A 17,462-nucleotide genomic window follows, 5' to 3' on the forward strand; every position below is an offset into this window, starting at 1 on the left:
AGAAATTAGATCAGCCATGATCAAATGGCAGAGCACACACGATGGGTTGAATGGCCTAATTCTGCTCCTACATCTTATGATTATGTATGGTGGAGCAGATTCAAACAGCTCAGTGACCAACACCTGCACCTATTTTCTGATATTTCGACCAGAATTGAGTGCGACTCCATTTGTGGCTAAACCAGTGTTTGATAGGTATTTATCATATCGCTTTGAATTCTGTGATTCTATTTATAAATTCCAGGCTTGATGTAAATCAGGTACCACGCCATGTTTGATTCCAGTAAATGGTTGAATAAAGGCTTCTTGTTCAGTGCTCAAATTATGTTGATGAAGTAAAATATCAGATGTTATTTTATTTTGCTGGCATAATAATTACTGGCAAACCTGTGATCATCAATGTTTGCGCCTTGTTTTAAAGGATTCAAGGACTTCTCAAGGTTCAATTAAGAACAAAATTTACATTGGGCGATCTGTTGCCTCCTTATTGCTCTTTTAGGATGGCCCTCAAAACCTATTTCTTTGACCACGGTTTGGGTTAAACCCTGTGTGGTATATTTGGTTTCCTGCCGGTCCTGTGCAGCACTATAAATATTTGATGAGTAAACTATGCTTTGTAAATGTATTATATTCTTTGATCTGTCAGTCTTGGTCTGGTCACCTTGATGTTATATATTTTGTACTAATTTGTCAAATGTAAACCATGTTTAAGTGGTTTACACCTCCAGTCCAACAACCTATAATTTTCAAAAATATGCCCTCAAGGGCATCTCTCCATTGAGAATTAATACAGGAAAGCCTGGTTAATTGAGCGAATGGATTGTTGTGAGTCTACAAATCACTTGCTTCAAAACCTGCCCGTTTATGTTTCTAAAAACTTATTGAACTTTTCAAAGATTGTGAAATCTACCTGCAGAAATGAAAAATGTGGATTTAACATTAAAGCTTGAGGTTCTGACTCAAACGTGATGTGCATCTACAGAGGAGGAGCTGAAAAGTTTTTGTTGGCAAGTACAATTAGTTGCATAATGTGACAAGTTTAAACAGAGAGAACATCCGACTGCCTATCCAAAAATGAGGGTCAACCTGATGTAAAAACATAAATATAAGCAAGAGCAGGCCATTCAGCCCCAAGTGCTTTATCACCTTTCAATAAGATTGTGGAAATCATGGCTGATTTTATATTCCACGCTGCTTTTCTGAACTAACTCCATTCCCCTCAGTTTACTTAATATTCGAAAATGTCTAAAATCCTGTACAGAAATACCTTTGTTCACATCCACTTTCTCAGGTAGGAATAATTGATCTAAGAGCATTTTTCAATGACGGCATGGGAGTTTGTTCTATTGTCCTCAGGCCAATGTTTTCATTGTTGAATCAGTAATCAGTATATACTGAAAGCGGGTAATGTGCTCATTAACACTTTGCTCGTTGTGTCAAATTGGCTGTCGTCTTTTCCACATTAAAGGAGTACCTGCGCTTCAAGTGGAGGCTGTGAAATGTTCTGGGGAATTTTTCAAATTGTCAAAGACCTTTTGTAAATGCAAATTTTTATCTTTACTTCATTGCTATTTATTTTATCCTGACACCTGCCATCCAGTTGCCTTTAGATCCTTAGCTGATCAAGAAAGCAGTCAGTAGAGTGTGTTTTTTAAAACTGTTTTACACAAAACCTAAATTTGGATCCTTATCTCCTTTAGAATTTGAAGGAGTAACTGCGTGGAGCTTGGTGCAAATTTAATTCAATTTGTAACTTGTTTGATTTCTGTTGATAGGGACTTGATTTAATCTTTTGTCATATTTCTTGATTTGTTTTAAATGAAAGCAGTCCATCAGATTTATCCTTTAAAGTACAATACAATACAATACAATACAATATATCTTTATTGTCATTGTACCCAGGGGTACAACGAGATTGGGAATGCGCCTCCCATACGATGCAATAATTTAAGTAATTTAGACAGCAGCAACCCAACGAAACGAAACAGTTGTAACAGTTTTGGACAGGGTAAAGTGCAAGTTGATCTATGCGTTGTGGCCATCCGGCTCAGCAGGACCGGTTCATAGCAGCTATGGCCCTGGGGATGAAGCTGTTCCTGAGTCTGGAGGTGCGGGCGTAGAAGGCCTTGTATCGTCTGCCCGATGGAAGGAGTTCGAACAGACTGTTGCAGGGGTGTGAAGAGTCTTTGTGGATGCTGGTGGCTTTTCTGAGGCATCGTGTGTTGTAGATGCCCTCTAAGTCTGGTAGCAGTGTTCCGATGGCCCTCTGAGCTCTATGGACTACCCGCTGTAGAGCTTTCCTTTCTGCCTCCGTGCAGCTGAGGTACCACACCGGGATGCCATGTGTTAGGATGCTCTCGATGGTGCAGCGGTAGAAGGTCGTCAGCAGCTGTTGGGGTAGACCAGACTTTTTCAGTGTTCTTAAGTAGAACAGTCTTTGTTGTGCCTTCTTGACCAGCGCAGCAGTGTTATTGGACCATGTTAGGTCCTCTGAAATGTGAGTGCCCAGAAACTTGAAGCTGGACACTCTCTCCGCACTGTCCCCATTGATAGAGATCGGGGCATATTCCCCGTTATGTGACCTACGGAAGTTGATGATCAGCTCCTTGGTCTTGGTGGTATTTAGGGACAGGTTGTTATCCGAGCACCAGTCCGCCAGGTTCTGCACCTCCGCTCTATAGTTTGTTTCATCCCCGTTGGTGATCAGCCCGATCACCGTTGTGTCATCTGCAAACTTGACAATGGTGTTGGTGTCGAATGCAGGAACACAGTCGTGTGTGAAGAGGGAGTAGAGCATGGGGCTCAGAACACAGCCCTGTGGTGTGCCGGTACTCAGGGTGATAGTGGAGGACAGGTGCGGGCCCATTCTCACTGCCTGCGGTCGTTCCAGCAGGAAGTCCAGGATCCAGTCACATAATGACGAGCTGAGGCCTAGCTGGTGGAGTTTGGTGATGAGCTTGGTGGGGATGACCGTGTTGAAGGCGGAGCTATAGTCTATGAATAGCATCCTCACGTACGTGCCCTGTCTCTCTAGGTGAGTCAGGACAGTGTGAAGAGCCAGAGAGATGGCGTCCTCTGTGGATCTATTTGCCCTGTATGCAAATTGATGTGGGTCCAGTGAGTCAGGGATGCTGGATTTGATGTGTGAGAGGACCAGCCTCTCAAAGCACTTCATGACTATCGGCGTTAGGGCAACCGGGCGGTAGTCGTTCAGGTTAGAGATCTTTGCTTTTTTCGGCACCGGAACTATGATAGCCGACTTCAGGCACTTGGGGACCGTAGCCAGAGATAATGACAGGTTAAAGATCCTGGTGAATACCTCAGCCAGCTGTTCAGCACAGTCCTTCAGTACCCTTCCTTGAACTCCATCCGGTCCTGCAGCCTTGCGTGGGTTGACCGTTTGCAGAGCGCGTTGTACCTCCTGTGTGCTCAGTTGCAAGACCTGTCCCTCCGCCTCGGCTGGGGTTCTTTCACTCAAGGTGGTTTTGCCAGTTTCAAAGCGGGCAAAGAAGGTGTTAAGCTCGTTGGTCAGTGCCATATCGCTGTGGGGGCAGGCAGGGCTGCTCTTGTAGCCAGTGATGTCCCTGACACCCTGCCACATGCTTCTGGTGTCCGTGGTGTTGAAGTGGTCTTCCACCCGTTGCCTATGGGTGTCTTTGGCCCTTTTAATACCTTTGTTCAGGTGTGATCTGGCAACACTGTATGCTGAAGAGTCACCAGATTTAAAGGCAATGTTGCGTGCCCTCAGCAGGTTCTGTACCTCCTTGTTCATCCAGGGTTTCCGGTTTGGGAACATCCTTATCTCCTTGTCCTCCGTGACATTCTCCACACAGCAGTTGATGTAGGAGAGCACAGTGGATGCGTATTCCTCCAAGTCTACCTCTGAACCGTAGGTGGCCTGTTGTGCAAACAGGTCCCAGTCGGTGCGATCAAAGCAGTCCTGGAGTTGTAGGGTGGCATCCTCGGGCCATATTTTGACCGTCTTTATTGTGGGTTTGGTCTTGCGGATGAGGGGTTTGTATGCGGGCAGTAGAAACAGTGAGAGGTGATCGGATTGTCCCAGGGGTGGGCAGGGGAGAGCTCTGTAGGCGTCCTTTACATTGGTGTACACCTTATCCAGTGTGTTTGAGCCCCTGGTAGGGCACTGTACTCTGCTGTTCTATAAATACGTATTCTTACACTAAGATTTTTCTTCCTCTCCCTGCATTTGTCAGCACTCCAACATTTTTACTTTACCAAAACTAGCTTTTAGTATTCCAGATCATTATTAAATAACTAGCCTTAGAGGGAGTATTCTAGCCTTAGAGGGAGTACAGAGAAGGTTCACCAGATTGATCCCTGGGATGGCAGGACTTTCATATGAAGAAAGACTGGATAGACTAGGCTTATACTCGCTGGAATTTAGAAGACTGAGGGGGGATCTTATAGAAACATATAAAATTCTTAAGGGGTTGGAGAGGCTAGATGCGGGAAAATTGTTCCCGATGTTGGGGAAGTCCATAACTAGGGGTCACAGCTTAAGGATAATGGGGAAGTCTTTTAGGACTGAGATGAGAAAACATTTCTGGTGAGTCTGGAATTCTCTGCCACAGAAGGTAGTTGAGGCCAGTTCATTGGCTATATTTAAGAGGGAGTTAGATGTGGCCCTTGTGGCTAAAGGGATCAGGGGGTATGGAGAGAAGGTAGGTACAGGTTACTGAGCTGGATGGTCAGCCATGATCATATTGAATGGTGGTGCAGGCTCGAAGGGCCGAATGGCCTACTCCTGCACCTATTTTCTATGTTTCTAAAAGAGAAACCTTTAGAAGTTCTGCTCTGCAGTTTTTCAACTAAATTCTGTGCTCGCTCTGAAAATGTCCCAATTTTCTCCTTTCCATCTGGAGGAGCTTGGAGCCACAGGGCAACTTAACAACAGAGGCCACATTTACCGATGGTACAAGGCCTGATGGCTGTGGTGCAGTTTTTATTTGAAAAGCATTGGGTTTGTGAGGCTAGTGGTTAAATTACTGGACTATATCAGGGAGGGTGGAGGCCATCTGTGCCAGATGGAGCATTTGATTACTCTTTTATTGGTCATCTGGATTGTTAAGAGGTGGTTTTGGTAAAAAAAAGTTCTAGGTGTGCTGACATATGCAGGCAGAAGAAGAAAATCTTGAGACAGCATTTAGAACAGTGATTTAGAGGGTTAATTAACACTGGCTAATTTCTTCATGATCAGATGTCAAACTCAAAATAAGCCTCATCACTGATTTTCATGTATTTTATTTATTTTTTAACTTTTATTTTTACCTAAAATAACCTTAAAATAGTTACATAAAATAATTACCAAAATGATAAAAAAATCTAATATGTTTAATCTACCCACATTAACTCGAATACTTACTTATTTTTTATACAATATTTGTCTTTATAAGCAGTGTTTCAAGAAAGTCATTTCCATAATTCTGGTGACTTGCGTGTTAGATTCGACTCCATTGGATGGATTGGCATTAGAGATTAATGTGGTTGTTTAGTGTTTCCTGCGTGCTCTTTTTCATAATCAATGGGGTCCCATTTACTATCTTCCAATCCACAGGAACCAATGCAGAATCTATAGATATAATTTTGGAAGATAATGACCAGAACACTTGCTTATCTCTAAATCCATAATTTTCAAAGTTACTCAATGTAGAACATCTGGTCCTTGCGACTTGTTGGCTTTAAATCTTGTCAACTAATCTAGTAATATGTTTTCTCTTACATTAACTTCTTCAGTTCCTCAATGTTACTGGAACTTTGGTGCTCCCATATGTCTGTCAATCTTTGTGTCTTCTGTGGTTCAATGGTATTTTATGGTCATATGTACCTAAGTACAGTGACATTTCTTTTTGTATACAGTTCCATGATAATCGTACTATACATTAGGCACAATTATACGAAGTATGAAATACAGGAGAGGTGCCAGAAGACTGGAGGGAGGTAAATGTTGTGCCTCTATTCAAGAAGAGTTGTGGGGAAATGACTGGGAATTATAGACCAGTGAGGATAACATCTGTAGTTGGAAAGTTACTTAAGAGTATTCCGAGGGATAGAATAGACATGCGTTTAGATGGACAAGGGTTGATTAGGGATAGTCAGCATGGTCTTGCACATGGTAGGTCATGTCTCACAAATCTGATTTGAGTTTTTTGAAGATGTGACCAAAAAGGTTATGAGGACAGAGCAGTAGATGTTGTATATATGGATGTCAGTAAAGCGTTTGACAAGGTTCCACATGGTAGGCTGGTCTGGAAGGTTTGATTGCATGGGATCCATGGAGCGATAGCTGAATAGATTAAAAATTGGCTTTGTGGAAGGAAGCAGAGGGTGATTGTGGAAGGTTGCTTCTCAGACTGGAGGCCTGTGACTAATGCTGTGCCTTGGGGTTCGGAGATGGACCCATTACTGTTTGTCTTCTATATTTGGATGAGAACATACATGACAAGATTAGCAAGTTTACTGATGATAAAAAAAGCGGGTGATATTGTAGATAGTGAAGATGGTTGTCAAAAATTGCACCAAGATCTTGACCATCTAGATGGGCTAAGGAATGGTTGATGTAATTTAATACAGAGAATAGTGAGGTGTGCCATTTTGGAAACTCTAACATGGGCAGGGTCTACACAGTGAACGGTAGGGCTTTGGGGAGTGATGTAGAGCAGAGGGATCTAGCAGTTCAGATGCATAGTTCCTTAAAGGGGGCATCACAGATAGATAGGGTGTAAAAAAAAGCTTTTGCCACATTGGCTTTCATCAGTCAGAGTATTGAGTATAGAAGTTGGAAGGTCATGTTGCAGTTATATGAGACGTTGGTGAGGCCACATTTAGAATATTGTGTTCAGTTCTGGGCTCCATGTTATGGGAACGATGTTATCAAGTTGGAAAGGGTGCAGGATTTACAAGAATGTTGCCAGGAGTCGAGTGTTTGAGTTATTGGGAGAGGTTGAGCAGGCTGGGACTCTATTCCTTGGAGTACAGGAGGATGAGAGGTGATCTTATAGAGGTGTACAAAATCATGAGATGCGTTTGGAGAAAAATGTCTTAACTTGGCCATAAAGACCCATTGTCCTGGCAGCAGCACTGGGTCGGAGCTGCAGTGGTCGGCATGGTCAGACGATATGTCGATGTTCTCGACCGTTGCTCCATGCCACTGCGGGCTGCGTCCGTACAGCTCTCCTGGCCACTTGGAGCAGCACCCAATCCAATGGAACCCTGGGCTCCTTCAGGGCGTCCACCATCCAAGCCCACTCAGGGTACCTCCGAATGCTTAGAGAGCGTGGGAAGTAAGCCTTTAGCCTGCTTACTGGCTTCATTCTTTTCTTCTGCCCACCGCCTCCGCCATCCTGAAGGTTGATGGCAACAATTGCTACTCCGTTTTATCCCCAGATTCTCAAAATACAATGGAAACACACAATTGATTTAATTCCTCATCCATTTCCTACCTCTCATCCTACCTCATTTTAATTTTCTTGTCGCAGACCATCTGTGACCAGTACTTGTTTTAATTACGTTTTTACACGTTAAAAGATACTCATGGACTCCAGTTTTAATATTTCATGCCAGTTTAGTTTCAGATTCTATGTTCCCATAATCAGTTCCTTGGATGTCCTTGCTGTATGCTAAAGTATTTGAAGTGTTTAGGCCTACTTTGATTTTGAGCATCTGTGCAAGCCTCTTCCTTTGATTTAATACAACCTTTTAATTTTTCCTATCATCCCTAGATGGACCAGTTGTGTTTCTGTTGCTTCTAAAATATATTTATTTTGAAAATCATGCAGTTCTTCAAATTTTGGTCATATCTTTTTAATGAAGTTTTCCAAATGTGCACAGCCGCCTCGTCCTCTACTATCTTTATAGTTAAGTTTGTTTCCATTTAAGGTTAGTGTTGGATTGAACAACATCACTTTCAGACCCGATGTAAAACATAATCAGATGATTGTCCCACTTCCTTACAGACCCTTGAAGACAGAGTAATTAATTACCCAATTTTCATTTGTGCAGTGTGAGATCTAAAGCCTTTCCTCAAGTGATTCCAAAAACATAATTCATCTCGCAAACCATCTTGTACACATTCCATTTGTCCCTGATCTTATATCATTTCCATTAATTGTCCAGACTCACTGTGAATGAAATGCCTCCCTGACTACTACATTAAACCTAGTTGTATTTTCTGATATCTGCTTTGCCTATTATAACAACTACGATTTGGTGGCCAAACAGTAACCTCCAGCAATGTTTGCTGCCCTTTTTATGTCTCTGCTCCACTCAAACTGATTCTAATTCTATATTATGATCTGCTGAGCCAAATTATTTCTCACCTCTGTACTGATCTCATCCCATACTAATAGCACTGCTCCACCTCCTTTAACTTTTTGGTCTGACCTTCCTAAATGTCAAATACCCTTGAATATTCAGTGTTGAGCTCCATTCGCTTTGCAGCCATGTTTCTGTACAGGCAATAAGAATACACCCTTTCACTTGTGCCATTAATTGATCTATCTTGCGAATACAACATGCATTTAAAATTAGTATCTTGTAATTTTGCCCTTTAAAGCTTTTCTCTATTTTCATTTCTTTTGATGCTTGCTGTACTCTTCCCAGTCTATTTATTTTGTTTGTTATTTATCTAGCTTCAATTTCCAGTTATTTTCTCACCTTCATGAATTCCAAGGTTCCATGACTGTTGTCGAGTTAATTTAAACCTCCTTTAGCATTCCTTCTTGTGAGGATATCGGCCCCAGCCCTATTGCAGTGTAACCCTGTACAATTTATACACGTACCCATCTATCTATTTTTTTGCCTAGATTTGCTGCCTCCTCCTTTGCCATCCTCTCGCTCTTTATAACAGCGATACTTGACTTTCCGGGTCGAGACCCTTCTTTAGACTTGATCTGAAAATGTCTGAAGAAGTGTCCTGACCTAAAACGTCGCCTATCCATGTTCTCCGGAGATGCAGCTTGACCTGCAGAGTTGCTCCAGCATTTTGCATCCTTTTTGTAACACAGCATTTACAGTTCCTTGCTTCTACAGTGCCCTCCATAATGTTTGGAACAAATACCCATCATTTATTTATTTGCCTTTGTACTCCACAATTTGAGATTTGTAATAGAAAAAATTACATGTGGTTAAAATGCACATTGTCAGATTTTATTAAAGGGTATTTTTATACATTTTGGTTTCACCATGTAGAAATTACAGCTGTGTTTATACATAGTACCCCTATTTCAGGGCACCATAATGTTTGGGACACATGGTTTCACAGGTATTGGTAATTGCTCAGGTGTGTTTAAATGCCTTATTAGTGCAGGTATAAGAGAGCTCTCAGCACGTCGTCTTTCCTCCAGCCTTTCCATCACCTTTGGAAACGTTTTTTGCTGTTTATCAATGAACAAAGTTGTGCCAGTGAAAGTCAAAGAAGCCATTCAGAGACTGAGAAACAAGAATAAAACTGAGACCTCAGCCAAACCTTAGAATTACCAAAATCAACTGTTTGGAACATCATAAAGAAGAAAGAGCACTGGTGAGCTTACTAATCGCAAAGGGACTGCAGGCAAGGAAGACCTCCACAGCTGATGAAAGAAGAATCTCTCGATAATAAAAAAAAAATCCCCAAACACCTGTCCGACAGATCAGAAACACTCTTCAGGAGTTGGGTGTGGATTTGTCAATGACCACTGTCCGTAGAAGAGTTCATGAACAGATATACAGAGGCTACACTGCAAGATACAAACCACTGGTTAGCAGCAAAAATAGGATGGCCAGGTTACTGTTTGCCAAGAAGTACTTGAAAGAGCAACCACAGTTCTGGAAAAAGGCCTTGTGTACAGATGAGATGAAGATTAAATTATATCAGAGTGATGGCAAGAGCAAAGTATGGAGGAGAGAAGGAATTGCCCAAGATCCAAAGCATACCACCTCATCTGTGAAACACGGTGTAATGGCCTGGGCATGTTTGGTGCTGAAGGTACTGGCTCACTTATCTTCATTGATGACACAACTGCTGATGGTAGTAGCATAATGAATTCTGAAGTGAAAAGATACATCCAATCTGCTCAAGTTCAAACAAATGCCTCAAAGCTCATTGGCCGGTGGTTCATTCTACAGCAAGACAATGATCCCAAACATACTGCTAAAGCAACAAAGGAGTTTTTCAAAGTTAAAAATGGTCAATGCTTGAGTGGCCAAGTCAATCACCTGATCTGAACCCAATTGAACATGCTTTTTATATGCTGAAGAGAAAACTGAAGGGGACTAGCCCCAAAACAAGCAAAAGCAATACAGGCCTGGAAGAGCATCACCAGAGAAGACACCCAGCAATTGGTGATGTCCATGAATCACAGACTTCAACCAGTCATTGCTTGCAAAGGATATGCAACAAAATACAAAACATGACTACTTTCATTTGCATGATATTGCTGTGTCCCAGGGCGGCACGGTAGCGCAGCGGTAGAGTTGCTGCTTTACAGCGAATGCAGCGTCGGAGACTCGGGTTCGATCCTGACTATGGGTGCTGCACTGTAAGGAGTTTGTACGTTCTCCCCGTGACCTGCGTGGGTTTTCTCCGAGATCTTCGGTTTCCTCCCACACTCCAAAGACGTACAGGTATGTAGGTTAATTGGCTGGGTAAATGTAAAAATTGTCCCTAGTGGATGTAGGATAGTGTTAGTGTACGGGGATCGCTGGGCGGCACGGACTTGGTGGGCCGAAAAGGCCTGTTTCCGGTTGTATATATATGATATGATATGATGATTATTGTGCCCTGAAATGGGGGGACTATGTATAAACACTGCTGTAATTTTTACATGTGAAACCAAAATGAATAAAAATGGCCTTTATTAAAATCTGACAATGTGCACTTTAACCACATGTGATTTGTTCTATTACAAATCTCAAATTGTGGAGTATAGAGGCAAATAAATGATGCAAATTTGTCCCAAATATTATGGAAAGCACTGTATATTCTCACGCTTTAGACTTGCACACTCGTGTCTCTCCCCAGGTGCACTGCCTGTCATGGCATTCATGTCACAAGGCATTTCACAGCCAGTATAGTCAATGTTGCAAAGCTAATACAAACTGCTGTAATTAAGTTATTGAGGGAGAAATATTGGCCAGTTCAGTGTAGAAAGATCTGGAGCTGCTCTTCAATGTAGTGCTGTGGGATCTTTTACCAGAGCAAGCAAGGGTCTGGCTTTATTGCTCTATCTGAAGCATAGCACCTGCGACTCTACACGAACACTCAGCATTGAGCTGGTGTGTTAACATGGACTGCAGCCCTCAATTGTTTTACCCATCGAGCCGTTGCTGACAGTCTCAACCAGCACACAGAATCGCTGTCCATAGTTGCAGCATTGTCTCCTGATTATAAACACTATGATTTTTCTAGCAGGCCGCAGGTGACTGGAGAATTGTGATATAATGCAAACAGTGCCTAAAATCAATCGCAGTTATTTTGCAGTCTCCAGCTGAGAATAAGGGGAATAATCACTAAGTCATTTCACAGGACTAGTGGTGTTGCCATTTGCAGCTGGGATATAGACCCGCAGGCTTCTGATGGATGTCCGATCTCGAAGGAGGTTCCAACATCTTTTGAGAGGAAATACAGCTGTTGCCAGTTATGGATATCTAAGATAGTTGTTTTTAAACTGGAAGTTAGTTCATTGCCAGCTCGTGGAGTTTACATGATCGATGATCCATGCTGGAAAGTGAGGCAGCTGGCTATCCGGGTCCCTGCAATTAGGGGAGCAGGAAGATGTCAGGATCCCTTTCAACCTCCCAGGCTTATTCTATCATTCGATTACATGAATAAAGGGGTGTAATCTCCTGAGATGCTGCTTGACCCGCTGAGTTACTCCAGCATTTTGTGAATAAATACCTTCGACATGAATAAAGGGGTCAGTCAGAGAAGGGTCGGGCAAAACAATGCTTGGAGTTTAGATTAACCATCTTTTCATGGAGGAAGGGGGTAAAAGCAAGGGAATGGGGAGGAGGCAGTGTATGTAGAAGTTACCTAAACTTAACTCTACTTTAACATTAACTGTACTTCTCCTTTTGCAGATGCTGTCTTTGTCCCATTTTTTGCTTTTGTTTCATGTCTATAAGTGATAGGAGCAGAATTAGGCCAATCGGCCCATCAAGTCTACTCCGCCTTTCAATCATGGCTGAACTATCCCTCCCTCCTAACCCCATTCTCCGGCCTTCTCCCGAGAACCCCTGACACCTGTACTAATCAAGAATCTATGTATCTCTGCCTTCGTGTCTATTGCACCTGAGTTTTTTTTATTTACATCTGTCAATCCCATTAGTACTTTCTGTTAAAGAAACTGTGAGTGTGGGTACTTGCTAATTGCTTCTTTTTCTTGATCTTTTTCAGAGCTGTGTTCGTGCGACTGGAGGGATGCAATCATCCTGTCATTATGAAAGGTCTCTGTGCAGCATGCGGTCAAGACTTGACTCAGTAAGTTCTTTATCCTTGCATCCACTTGCTCTTAATACAAAATGTACACTGTAGTGAGATGTCACCAGATAGTTTTTCAAAGGAGGCATCAGGTATCATCACTGGCAGATTGCAAAGGAATCTGCAGCTTGGGCAACGAGAGCCAAACTGACATTACTGAAGGGGTTGGAAATGGGTAAACAATTGCTCCATGGTTTCTCAGTTAGTTAGTTTTCTCATCCCTTTATTTGAAAGAGGGTACCAGTCCCATTTCACAATTCCTACATAAAGCCATCTCTGCCTCAGCATGTCTAGTTATCTTTATGGTGTTCATGGGATTGTAAGGAGTGTTGCAGATTGTATATACAGTACAACTCTGCCAATTTGTCATCCGATTGTCGGGAATCATTGTCATCCAGCATCTGGTTCGCTCAGTAGTCCAGAATGTGAGCCAGGAGACTCGTGCCAGAGGGGTGTGAGGCCAGTCGACCAGGGTCCTGACTCTGGGCTAGATATGTGGCTGGAGCCGAGGTTTGGATCCAGAACCCCCAGCTGTTAGAAATGTAGGTAGATTAGCGGCTAGAAGGGGCCAGAATGCAGTTATATTTCCTGCTCCCTTTAAACTTGCCAGGAAACTTTATTACATTAGTATTATATAAAAGGGGTGAAGTAAAACTTTGTGTATTTGGGTATTAATGAGAATAGCATCCATTTGTCAAAAACATCTGCTGGTTCAGCAAATCAAAGTCCTGAGGGTGGTGGGTTATTGGGATTTTATTCCATGACAGAGTTTGGTTCTTGCAAATTTGTCTCCAATTTACAGACAGGACACTAGAATACACGAGGGTGCAGAAATGATTTGTAAGGAACATCAAGCTTCCGGGAGAGTCTCAAAGATCAGGGGGTTTTCTCTAGAAAGGGAAAGGCCTTCACTTACAGAAGTTTATACTTAGGATCAACATGGTAATATACTCCCTAATAATGAAAGAGGCTGATAACGTGTGAAGGGATTTGACGTCTTTACTCACAGAGGATGTGGAAAATGGAAAAAGTTCGTGTATGTGCATAAGAACACAAGAAAATAGGCGCAGGAGCAGTCCAATTGACCCATCAAGTCTGCCCTGCAGTTTAGTATGATTGTGTCTGATCTACACTGGAGCTCATTTTCTCCATTGTGCCTGGTCCCCATAATTCTTAATCTTTACTAAAATGTATCTGTTTCATCATTAAATTAAATTCCTCAAATTATCTAACCGCCTCAAGCCTCCGGAGTGGAAAATTCCAGAAATTCACCATCGGTCATACGAAGATATCACGATATATATATCCCTGCATCCCCGAAATCTACTAATGATGTCACTTTATTTGGGATTCTCCCACTGGAGAATCTGCCCAGTCACAACCCCTCAGGATCTTTAGGTTTCAATAAGACCATCCCTCTCAAATAAGGGGATCAAAACTGTGCACATTAATAGTACTCGCGGCGAATGAAGCGATTGTGGAAACGTCTTCACGCAGAGAGCGATTAGAATGTGGAATCAGCTATTGAAGGAGTGTTTTGAGGCAAATAATAAAATTACACATAATAAAATGTGTAGGAAGAACTGCTGATGCTGGTTTATATCGAAGCTAGACACAAAATACTAGAGTAAGTCAGCGGGACAGTCTGAAGAAGGGTCTCGCCGTGAAACGTCACCCATTCCTTCTCTCCCGAGATGCTGCCTGTCCCGCTGAGTTACTCCAGCATTTTGTGTCAACCTTACACATAACATAACAGAAGCTGGATAGGCACATGAGGTGGGAAGGAAAAGAAGGAATTTGTATGGTGAGGTGAGTAAGGTGGGATGAACCTGGTGTGGACCAGATGCACCAATGTAAGCCAGGGATGATGTCTGGTTTAATGCCCCTCACCCTCTCCGCCCTTTTAATAGGACCCGTCCAGTAACACGTGGTTGTCATGGTATTCATCAATAAGTGGAACCAATGCCCCAGAAATTGGATCTCGCAGGAACCATCATAAAGGAGGGCTGAGAACATTGGGGCAGAAAACAAACATTTCTCCTCTGGCCCAAGTCGTCTTGATGATGATTCTTACTTTGTTTCAAATTCTTACCTTCAGGATACAGAAGAGGAATGGGAAGCAGATCATACCAGTAGTCACAGCATCAGTTTCCATGGTTCACAGTGTTCCAGAGCTGATGGTGAGCTCTGAGGTAAGTCAAGCAGAATTAAAACTGTGTTTGGGTTGTATAACAGTGGTTCCCTCTCCCTGGTTTGTCTCCCTCTCAGGACATCCTCTTGGCCCTTGCTAACTGCCTGCCTCTTTTTGAACAGTCTTCAATTGCTTGATCTGCTTTTCAATAATATTGTGGAGATCATGGCAGATTTTATTTTTAGTTTAATTTAGAGATACAGAACGGAAACAGGCCATTCAGCCCACCAAGTCCGCACAGACCAGCGATCCCCGCACACTAACATTATCCTACACACATTAGGGACAATTTACAATTTTACAAAGCCAATTAGCCTACAAACCTGTACGCTTTTGGAGTGTGGGAGGAATCTGGCGCACGCAGAGAAAACCCACGCAGGTCACAGGGAGAACGTACAAACTCCATACAGACAGCACCCTTAGTCAGGATCGAACCAGGTGTCTGGCGCTGTAAGGCAGCTCCACACTGCTTTTCTGCACTAACTCCATGTACTCCATATACCTCGATTTCCTTATTATTCAGAAATGACGGAGATCCTGTATGATCAAAAGTACTTTTGTTAACATGTTGCTATAACATTCACTTTCTCAGGTGGGTATAATTGATCTGGTAGCATTTTTCAAAGTTTGCTGGGGTATTTGTTCCATTGTCTTGGCACCAATGTTTTAATTCCTGAATCAGTAATCAATATCACTAAAAGCAGGTAATGTGCTCACTGACACTTTGTTGTCTGTGCGTGCTGCTTGTGCCAAGTTGGTTGTCATCTTTTCCATGTTAAAGCATACCTGCACTTCAAGTGGAGTATGTGGTGATTGGTGTTTCGGGAATTTTGTCGCTGTTCCTGAGTCCAGCAGGTGGCTCTCACGAGTGAGTATCTGATCTATTGTCGGTAGATGGTGCTGTCGCTTGATAATTGTACAGTTTGGAGGCTGTTCTGATCGATGTTTCTGATTTTACATTTATTGCCATGTTTATTTGTCATGTCACTTGCAAACAATCTTTTTTTGCTTTTATTGGTTTTCGACAAAATTTACATTTAGTTGTATTACTGCTAATCATTGTAATTTTTTGTACTCACTGCTTCAGAGTTTCTCGATGTGTTGTGACCTTGTGCCTTTCTTTCCTGCATCATTCTGCAGATGAATTTATTGGAAAGGGCACCTGGTGTTTAACAGGATATGTTACAAAGATCGGTAGCAAAACTTGGGTTGTACTCCCATTGATAGACATCATGGAAACAGGCCCCCTGGCCCAATTGCCGATCAAGATGCCCCATCTACACTAATTCCACCTGCCCACATTTGGCCCATATCCTTCTAAACCTTTCCTATCCATGTACCTGTCCCAATGTCTTTTAAATGTTTCTATAGTTTCAAAGGTTTCAAAGGTCTTTAATTGTCACATGTACCAATTAAGGTATAGTAATATTCGTATTACCATACAGCCATACTTTTTAAAAAAGGAACAAGACACACAAGTACATAAAAGTTAAAATAAACATCTACCACAGCAGATTCCTCACCGTGATGGAAGGCACCATAGTCTAATCTACTTCCCTCATTTTCCCTAGTTCCTGCTTTAACTACCTCCTCTGGCAGCTCGTTGCATATACCCACTGTGTGAAAATGTTCCCCTTCAGGTTCCTATTAAATCTTTCCCCTCACCTTTAACCTTTGTCCTCTGTTTCTTGATTTCCCCTACTCTGGGTAAAAGACTTTGGGCATCCACCCTCTCTATTCCCCTCGTATATACACCTATAAGATCACCCTTCATCATCCTTGTGTGGGAGAGGGAGTTTTGTGGGAACTGTTCCCAGCAGTGTGATAGCCAGAGCAAGTAATCAATGTGTTTAAATAAAAGGTGGGTTGTTTAGATGTGAATCAGAGAGCACCTTGATTCGCCCAACACTCACAAATAGATTACCAATTTTTTGTTGTTATTCCTGATTCAATTGGAACTTTGAGACTGATTTAAGTGAGCAAGGGTATTTGATAATGTCAAGATTCAGATTAACAAAGGATTTTGGGTTCATAGTGTCTTACCACATAGAAACAGGCCCTTTGGCTCAACCTATCCATGCAGACCAAGTTGCCTTCCTAACATCCGAGACCTGGGTTTGATCCTGACCTTGGTTGATGTCTGTGTGGAGCTTGCACGTTCTTCCTGCTACATCTCACAGATGTACGGGCTTGTTGTTTAATTGGCCTCTGTAAAATACCCCCAGTGTGGTAGGGAGTGGATGAGAAAGTGTGAACGGGTGATCAATGGATGGCGTGGGCTCGGTAACCAAAGAGCCTATTTCCATGCTGTATCTCTAAAACTAAATCTCCTCTCACTTTAAATTTTATATTCTAGTTTTATGCTTCTTTACCCTGGGGAAAAAGACCAATCATTCTGCTTATCTATGCCTGTCGTGATTTTATATGCCTCAAGAAGGGCACCACTTGGCTTCCTACGCTCCAGGAAAAAAAAAGCCTCAATCTATCTTCTCACCCCTTCATAACACTAGCCCTCCAGTCTTGGCAACATCCTTGTGAATCTAGAACTGCACACAATATCCAAGTATGGTCTCACCAATGACTTGTACAGTTGTAATATGACATCCAACTGTTGTATTCGGTGTCCTAACTCATGAAGTTGAGCATGCCAAACACCTTCTTCTCTATCCTTTCTACCTGTGTCGCCACTGGTAGGGAACTATATACCTTTACCTCCTGATGTCTCTATTCCATACCTTTCTGCAGGGCCATTTATTGAGCAAGTCCTCCCTGGTTTAATTTGCCAAATGCAACACG

The 17,462-nt window shown here is 42.4% G+C and overlaps 1 protein-coding gene across 3 annotated transcripts in view; it reads left to right on the top strand.

Moving 5' to 3' along the window:
• Positions 1-17,462, top strand: part of ctdp1 (CTD (carboxy-terminal domain, RNA polymerase II, polypeptide A) phosphatase, subunit 1) — a 232,126-nt gene that overhangs the window by 19,449 nt on the left and 195,215 nt on the right. For all 3 annotated transcript variants that reach the window (XM_078398633.1, XM_078398634.1, XM_078398635.1), the window contains exons 2-3: positions 12,392-12,475; positions 14,574-14,667. In XM_078398633.1, coding sequence (XP_078254759.1) covers positions 12,392-12,475; positions 14,574-14,667 — 178 coding nt within the window. The remainder of the gene's footprint in view (positions 1-12,391; positions 12,476-14,573; positions 14,668-17,462) is intronic.

This window comes from Rhinoraja longicauda, chromosome 4 (assembly GCF_053455715.1).
Source record: "Rhinoraja longicauda isolate Sanriku21f chromosome 4, sRhiLon1.1, whole genome shotgun sequence".
Classification (NCBI taxonomy): domain Eukaryota; kingdom Metazoa; phylum Chordata; class Chondrichthyes; order Rajiformes; family Arhynchobatidae; genus Rhinoraja; species Rhinoraja longicauda.